General features: G+C 37.1%; 1 protein-coding gene across 2 annotated transcripts; it reads right to left on the minus strand.

The window, feature by feature from the left end:
• Positions 1-2236: 2236 nt before the first annotated feature.
• LOC125189062 (uncharacterized) lies at positions 2237-5146 on the minus strand. 2 transcript variants are annotated; one of them, XM_048086239.2, is made up of 7 exons: positions 5062-5146; positions 4877-4972; positions 4598-4668; positions 4220-4356; positions 4037-4120; positions 2533-3632; positions 2237-2454 (listed from the first exon to the last, which is right to left on the minus strand). In XM_048086239.2, the coding sequence occupies exons 1-7, from the start codon at positions 5082-5084 to the stop codon at positions 2400-2402; spliced, it is 1566 nt and encodes a 521-aa protein (XP_047942196.1). In that variant the 5' UTR covers positions 5085-5146; the 3' UTR covers positions 2237-2399. The 2 variants fall into 2 exon arrangements, with proteins under 2 accessions (XP_047942196.1, XP_047942195.1); XM_048086238.2 differs by having other exon boundaries at positions 2533-3635.
• Between the last annotated feature and the right edge of the window lie 4038 nt (positions 5147-9184).

A 9184-nucleotide genomic window follows, 5' to 3' on the forward strand; every position in this document is an offset into this window, starting at 1 on the left:
CTTCGAACACACTTAATTCGACAATTAAGTTGATTTTCGGCTTCATTTTTGAAGTCTTTAAACGCTTCAATTGCCTCATCTTTACTTCTTAATAAGTAAAGGTAACAATATCTTGTGCAATCATCTATAAACGTGATGAAATACTTTTTACCACCTCTTGCTTGCACAAATTTCAAATCACATACGTCTGTATGGACCAACTCAAGAGGTTTTGTACTCCGCACTATGGAACGACAGCTTAGCAAATTTGGCTTCAACCACACACTTCATATCTTTCTTGTAAGTTAACCTTATCAACTTTTAGTTAATTAAGATTTACTAATCTTTTTATAGCATTTAGATTTACATGTCCCAATCTATTATGCCATAAATCAGAGCTCTCAAGCAAATTAGAGGATGTGTCATCTTCCTTATTGATTAATCCTTTTCCACGATGAATGACCATAACATCAGCTCAAAAAGCCCATTCACTAGGTGGCCTTCATCTATGAATTTTCCATTCTTGGTCAATATAACATTTTCGCACTCAAATTCTAGTGAATATCCATGATTTACTAGAAGTGAGCCTGACACCAAATTATTTCGGATGTATGGGACATGCAGCACATCATTGAGGGTAAGAACCTTTCCAGATCCTAATTTTAGGAACACATTATCCACACCAACGACCTCAGAAGAGACTTGGTGTCCCATGCGTACTTTTCTACCTCCAACTGATTTGTAAGTAGAAAAAACACTTCTCTTGGAGCACACATGACATGTGGCACCCATATTAACAAACCATTCATTTGGATTGTTACCATGGTTCACGTCGGAGACCATTGCGACCACCTCGTGATCTTTGTTGTTTATAACAATACGTTCAAATAATTTGCACAATATTGTCTTCATCAATAGGAATACAATTATCTTGAACCATATGTGCATTGGTATATTTAACACCACATGCATCCCAATTATTACTACCAAGTCAAAACTGGTCTTGCTTGTCAAATGACAAACGATAAACACAATTCTCAAGAGAATAGATCTCAAGGAATTAACCATTTCGTAGCCCATGAACATTGCAACTGTTCGTTTCTTCATTCCAGCTCTGGAGCTCATGTTTCCTCCAACTTCGATTGGTATAATCCTGTCTTCGAAGAGTACAATAATTTGTCTTGCGATTGTTAGAAAATAGTGGGATAAAATTCTCAAGCCGTGTATAGAAGGTACTCTAACTATTACAATCGAAAGGAAAATAACAACAATAAGTGGAATGAAAATTACAACGGAAATAATAAAACAAACCAAACTAAGTCGAGTCGAGGGAAACCCTCTTTTCGCAAGACAAATTACGCCCCGGCTAGCGCTCACGGAATGACTTATTGCCCCCAAATTTAAAACGACTTCCTCCTAGCGTGTAGAAGCACCTCAAACACGCTAGGCACCGACGAACTTGATAGAGTTCAGAGAATCGACCTATGCAATGCTCCTATATGCGAACTATGATGTAGAAAGGTAGGGAGAAGAGAGAATGATTTTTGTTCGTGTTTTCAACTCTCAAAACCACACTTATTTATAGGATAAGAGTGAACATATGAGAGGTCTTGCATGAATGCACCTCGTAAACATTTGGAGGTTACAAGAAGTGAAACGCCAAGACCTCTCTCTTTTCCCCTATATTTCACACTTTTTATAACATCAACAACATCATCAACACAAATGTATCCACAAATCAAAAATCCATGAATAGAACCAGCAATTAATCCACAAACCTAAGATTTAGGATAAATAGTAAAAGTATTTTGGTAAACGGTACTAAAATTCGGAATATCTAAAAACTGATGGATCGATTTTAAAAATCGACCCCAAGATTTGGTTTTTAGAATGAGATAGTCAAATTGGGTATGACAAATAATCACAAATTTCATAATAACAAGACAAAACACTTTCTTTACAGCCTTATATTTTTATAATAATAGTTTTCATTAGATTATCGCACAATTCCTTTTACTCCTTAGTAGGTCCTTTAATTTTTATATTGAGAATACAAAACATATTTAAATAAATTTAAAGTATTTTGTAATTTGGCATTGTTCAAAGTTCAAACTAGTCCAATCTATAAAAAAAGTACTATCATCTTTGTTACCCAATTATCTAAATAAGATGGTTTCTTTAATATTTTTTTCTATGCTATGCTAGATTTTTTATAGTATGCTTAAATGCAAAATTGGAAATGAAAGACAATAAAGGGTAGAGCAGAAATATAAATACGCCAGACAGTTTTAAAAGTATAAGTTAGAATAGGACACACAAGAAACATTGAGATGGTTATGGTGGAGGGAGGTTTTCAAAATAACACTTACATACCACTACAAAAGCGAAAATAATTTAAACATAATGCAGCATGATAAGATTCATGTCTCCAGCATCTCTATCTTCTCTTTCCCTTTCCTGTCCTTCTCGGCGAATCTGCATACAAAAATGAACATATCACCACATTTAAGAACATAACTAATTATCAAAATAAATTCAAATCAACGGGCTTACATATAAATGTCACTAAAAGAACCGATTTTCAGGACACCCTTCATTAGAACTGTAGAAATGTAATCCCCGCCCTTGCCTTGGACGACTTCGACCTTGGCATATTCAAGATCACAGTGGCGGTTACCAGCCATACGCATGAACACGTAGAAGACCCAGCTACTACTTTTAATATCTTTGTTGCCGGTATAGAAAGCTTCCACCACTTGCACATTCCGACCCCTAGGCCTCGCCTTCACGAACACTTCCCCCACCTTCTTTTTGGAGGATAGATCGTACACGAACCAAACACATGAATAGTCGATAATGAATAGAATGTCGCCCCCCACATATACAAGGTTCCTATATCCCATGCCACGACCATGCAACGGCGGAGGGATGTTTTCTGCAAATATAGCCCATTTGTCTTGAGCAATGTTGTAAGAGAGGAGAGATGGTTTACAATCTACGGCACATCCCATTCCTCTGCCATAGAGCAAGTGGTGATAGTATATCATGACAACTTCATCGGTCCACTGAAAGCAAGAGATTGCACAGGGACACATACTCATGGGAGTGGGAACAGGCAAGTCCTCTCCGTTCTCCGGATCATACAAGTCAAGGGCAGTGAGTGGACAGGGACACTCACCCATGGAAACAGTCAAGTTCTTAGCATCCAACTCTCCTTTCTCCGGGTCGTACAACTCAGCCCAACCTTCTCGTTCAGCTGTGCCCCCGCAGATGAATATCCTGCCATCACGTAACGGGACTAGAATGGGGTGGGACCGCTTTACCTTCATAGTAGCGGGGCAAAGTGTCCAAGACTCACATAGAGAACCATCAGTTGGTGGCACAGCAGACCACAAACAGTTTGTTGGTTCAGACTTTTCTTTATCTTCTTCTTCATCTCTAATATTAATCATGCCCCCAGCCATAAACAAGGTATCACCCACACAGAAAAATCCCACACAAAAAGGATTGGGTTCCAGTTTTCTTTCAAATCCGGATATTACAAGATCTCGATCACTACAATCCTTCAAGCCCAACTCGTCGAAACTATGACAGTGCATAGTACCTTTGGTGGTAGACCAAAGCACAGTGAAGTGTAAACCGCCCTCCACATGCTGCTGAATGAAAACCAACATAAAAATATTACTCATGTAACGGAAATAATTATCCATCAAACAATGGATTTGTAAATTTTCCATTTAATCATGCCATCATAAACTAAAGTTCAGGCTCAATAAAATTATTGCCAAGAATTGCATGAGACATGAATTTATTCTATTCTATTGATGAGCCAAATAAGTAGTCGTAGTAGTAATTAAATAAAAAGAAGAAAAGCCATTTCCTAAGTACAAACTAACTACATATATAAACACAACTATTCAATGTCAATTTGCAACAACTACAGCCCATCTTCTACCTTTAGAATCAACCAAGAAATCCATCACTCACATACTGTATATATTTCTTTTTTGCCTTAATGCACAAAGAAATTGATCTGATGTTTAAGTAAATCATTTACCGTTTTTTCTTGATTTTTCATCTCTGTTTTTTCTTGATTCTTCATCTCCGTTTTTTCTTGATTCTTCATCTCCATGAGATGCGCCTAGAATAAAATATCACAACAAAAGTTAAATTGACTATGATTATAATATCAGGGGTGTGTGTGTGTGTGTGTGTGTTTGGCTTAGTTAATTGAATTTACCACTCGAGCTTGATATCTAAATTGCAAGAACTCGAGCTGGCGGCTGAGAGAACGTAGCTCTTCATCACCGTGTATGTCGCTCAAGTCATCACCGGTGTACCTCGGAGTAAAGAGACTCATTTGGCCAAGCCCTTCTCCTGAAATTATTTATTCATCACACAACAAGATTAACTTCTACCATGTAGTCTATTGAATCAATGAATCTAATAAGCCACCAAACAATGAAATTAGCCCTAAGAGTGTCTAATCTATGGAGTATTGATCATCTAATGATCCAGACAAGTAGCAATTAAAGTTATAGCAATTAAGAGGATGATGAACAACCCGTCACCTATCTGCAATTCAAAATCGAAACTGAAGAATAGAGCGAAATATCACCTGGGTTTTTATATGCGTCCATTAGAGGGGAGACAGAGGAAGGAGGAGAGGGTTGTGACGCCAATTGTTCTCTAGGGTTCACGGAAACAGAAGAGCAGCCACAACAAGATTAACTACTATGTCGATTGAATCAATGAAAATATATAATAAGCCACCAAACAATGAAATTAGCCCTAAGAATCGATTTTTATTCGTCTATCTATGGAGTATTGATGATCTAATCATCCAAACAAGTAGCAATTAAAGGTATAATTAAAAAGATGATGAACAACCCGTCACCTCTCTGGGGATTTAGTTCGTATTTTGGGTTGTTTATTTCTATCTTGTATTGGAGGTCTAAAATCTCCTGCTGCTGATGATGGTTCGAGCATTTTGCTGCATTTGTTGCAGGAAATAGGAAGCAATTAAACAAACATAAAAAAGAAAAACACGATCTGTGTTGAAGGGAAAGGAGCGAAATCCACCTGCGTTTGCGTTGTGACGCCATTCTTTTCTAGGGTTCGGCCTGACGGAATGAAAATATCAGCTTGGTTGGAATCTTTATATAATTAGTAGGGGGTAAACAAATAAAAATAAATAAATAAAAGTACTCCATGCTTTATCTACTTTGTAAAGTAAAATATTGAATAAAAAAAAATTAAAACAAAAACTTCTTTATAACATTACTCCTTCCGTCCTCTAATAATATATAGTTTGGGGACTACACGAATTTTAAAGTCAAATGGTAAAAAGAAATACAGAGAAAAAAATAATTAAAGTACTCCCTTCGTCCCATTAAAGATAATCTACTTTCCATTTTGGTTTGTCCCAACCAAGATAACTCATTACTTAAAATGGAAACCCATTTATCTCTACTTTATCCTATCTCTCTTACTTTACTCTCTCTATTTAACACACAAAATAAAATTGTATAAAATCTTGTGCCGTCTAAGAAAGAGGTCATCTTCCTTGGGACGGAGGGAGTAATTGTTAGTAAAGAATAAGTCGCACCTTGTTAGAATTTTAATGTAAAATGGTAAAGAGAAATACAGAGAAAAAAAATAATTAAAATAATTGTTAGTAAAGAATAAGTCGCACTTTATTAGAGAGAAAAGACTTTTCAAAATTAGAAAGTGCATATTCTTTTGGAACGGACTAAGAAGGAAAGAGCGCATACTCTTGTGGATCGGAGGAAGTATATTCTATAATTCAATTAATGAGTATTGATATAATTTGGTGTTATATTATGCAAATCTCATTAAATAACTGAAAAACCGTGCTAAAGCATCCCAATGCTTAATCCCAAAAGTTAATGATTAGGGCGGTTATTCGTGAAATCGTAACCGATGGTTACGGTTCCAAACCAGAACTTGAGATTTAAATAGCATTGAAACTGTCACTTTTGAAATTATAGTTCGATTCATGTTCTAAAATTCTAGAACCGAAACTATGGAACCGAAATCGTAAAACCTCTTGCAGTTCAATTCCGGTTCGACAAATTCTAAACCTGAAATCCGCGGTTCCGTAACAATATGCACCTCTAAATTGACTATAGCTATTTTTAAGGAATATCAATGGGTTATCATTTAGGCCACTCTGACTTAAACGCCGACCTATTTATTTAATATTTGAATAATATGATAATCATGAAATACTCTAGTAGATAATCACAGCTTCTATGAAATTGCTCAAATAATTATAAATTTTGATAAAATGCTAATAGTAAATCACAATTTAAAAAGTTGGCTATAAAAACCTACGTATCTTAGTAATTTTATTTTATCAATTTTTTCATGATGAAATGTTCCAATTTTTTATCTGTGATATGCTATACTCCTTCCGTCTCACAAAGATTGTCTCACTTTAACCAGATATGAATTCTAAGAAATATAATGAAAAGTGAATTGAAAAAGTTAGTAGAATGTGGATCCTACTTTTATATATTAGTTTTATAATAAAATATGAGTACGAATGAGTTAGTGGAACATGAGATCCACTGCCAAAAATGGTAAAAAGTGAAATAGGATAAATTTTGTGGGACGGACGAAAATGGAAAAATGAGACAATCTTTGTGGGACGAAGGGAGTACATGTTTCGAATTGATGTTGTAAATAAGTTTAGTGTTAGAGCATCTGCAAGTGCTCGTTAGCAAGAGCACATCTGTGTCGTCGGCAAGAGTTGTTCTTGCCAACGAGCACCGCCGTGCCGAAGAGCACATCAACGTGATGCGTTCTGATTCGCAAACGACAATGCCGTTGGCATTTTTCATATATATAGTATTATTTAAATTCGGAAATCTGATTTTTCATATTTAATAAAAAATAGTATATTTTTTTCACTTCCCAATAAAAATATATCCATTTTTCTTCACTTTTAATTTATTTTTCATTATTTTTACCCCAAAATTCATATTTCATCTATAAATACCCCCCATTTCAATAAAAAAAGTCACACCACACTACACCAAACAACTCTCTCATCAATCTCAGTTTTTCGAAATTCTCACTCTTTCTCTCTTGTAAAAATGTCCGGCTCCGACTCCAGCGGATGGAACCACGATTGGTTCGACGGTTCGTCATTCCCTTCGCTGGATACGAATATCTCGCCCCCTCTTCTTACCTAAGGTTCGCAAATTCCGGGCGGCTTTGGGCCTTACCCGGTGGACATGCAAGATGCCCGCGATGGGCAATACGGGTGGGCACCCGAACATGACTCGGGAGGGAGCGGCTCGACACAACCATTGCCCCAAATTTCGGAGGGCGATTTCGGTAGTCGCAATGATCGTGGTGTCTGTGTCCATACCCGTAATAGTGCCGGTGACCACAACGTCCACACCCCGTACACTCCACCCGAGATGGAGAAGATATTCGATGCATATGCCGCGATCTCCAAAGATGCGGAGGTAGACATGAACCAAAGCGGAGACAGGGATTGGTGCCTCGTCACTCGCCGATACAATGCCTACCGACCGGTTGGATCAGTGGAGCGCACTGAGAGTATGGTGCGCAATGTCGTCGGAAGAGCCAACGAAGAAATCCAAAAGTTCCATGGGTATTACCTCGAGGAACGACGGTCAGCAGGGAGCGGCACCAACGAGGTCGACATCATCATGACCGCCATGTCGACCTACCAAACAATGCATTACAAACCATTCAAGCATCTCAACACTTGGCAGAAGGTGTGTCATCATCCGATGTACTTCCTAAGTTCCATGTTAATAAAGTCATTTTTCTATTTTGAGAAGTTCTAAGTTAATTGAGTCATTTATATTTTGGCAAAAAGTAACTCTTCTTTTTAATTTTATTCTCTCTTAATCTCTCTTACTTTATTCCCTCTTACTTTTTTTACCAACTATTTAACGCACTATTCTTAAACTCCATGCCAAAAAGAAATGCATCTATTAACAAGGAACGGAGGGAGTATAAGAGAGGCGCCTGATTCTCATCCGGCTTCTCCACCAAAAGGTCGAGGTTGCTATCTGACGTCGCCGAGGACGAGGTGGCAAGCTAGCATGTCAGAGCTCAATTGGATAGCTTCGACGCTGGCCTGAGTGGTTCTCAACGCCTGCCAACAAGAAGGAAAACGGCGACGGTCAGCCGCCGTCGCGGCACGACCCCAACCGAATCGCCGGCTCCCGCTCTCGCTCCCTTTTTGCCGCCTCCATCCCCCACCAACACGTTGTGGACCATTTTGAATAATACCACTAATGTCGATACGTCTCGGATGACTCTCCAACAATTAGATACTCATTATGCAAGCAGCCCTCTGACAGCAATTGAGGATACATATCTATAAGACTAGTCTCAACAACAACATCATCACACAGATATATCCTCAAATAAAAAATCCATGAACAGAACCAGCAATTTATCCACAAACCTAAAATTTAGGACAAGTAATACTAGTATTTTGGTATGCCGTAATAAAATTCAGAATATCTAAAAACTGATTGATGGACGGTAATAATGGACCGCAAGATTTGGTCTTTAGAATGAAATAGTCAAGTCAAAAGAATAGATTAGGGCATTAGTAATGGAAGGCCCATCCATAGGGCCTTCATTTTTTTATTACTTTTACTTCATCATTTTTGAAAAGGGCCTATCTCACAATAGTAGGCCCCTCCTATAGAGTCCATCCCTTTCCATTTTATTTCTACATCATTATTATTTTATTTTAATTTTTTTTGGCACTTTTATATTCAATATGTTATAAACTTAATTAAATTAAAATATAAAAATATTATAGTACATGAAATAAATTTTAATTTATCTCAAATATGTGACAACTTATTAATTAACTAGAATCATAATATTGCAACAAAAGTTAAATTGACTAATATTATAACAAGACTGTGTAATGTGTGTGTGTCTTAGGTAATTGAGTTTACAGCTTTTCGAGCTAGCAAGAGCTCGAGCTGGTGGTCGAGATCAAGCAGCTCTTCATCATAGTGTAGGTTGCTCAAGTCATCACCAGCTAATAGACTCATTTTTCTCAACTCTTTTTCCTGAAATTTAACTAATAGTGTATACTACTATTGAATCAATGAAATTAATAAGCCACCAAACAATGAAATCAGCCATAGCATGAATATCGATTCTAATTCGTAAA

Source organism: Salvia hispanica, chromosome 5 (assembly GCF_029641045.1).
Source record: "Salvia hispanica isolate PSC_SH4W2 chromosome 5, Shi_PSC_v1, whole genome shotgun sequence".
NCBI classification, from domain to species: Eukaryota; Viridiplantae; Streptophyta; class Magnoliopsida; order Lamiales; family Lamiaceae; genus Salvia; species Salvia hispanica.

Coding starts and splice junctions, on each gene's coding strand:
- LOC125189062 (XM_048086238.2), bottom strand. CDS start 5,084: ATGGCGTCACAACGCAAACGCAG. Junction 4,357..4,597: donor GGACGCATATAAAAACCCAG/GTGATATTTCGC, acceptor AAATAATTTCAG/GAGAAGGGCTTGGCCAAATG. Junction 3,636..4,036: donor TGAAAAATCAAGAAAAAACG/GTAAATGATTTA, acceptor GTTTTCATTCAG/CAGCATGTGGAGGGCGGTTT.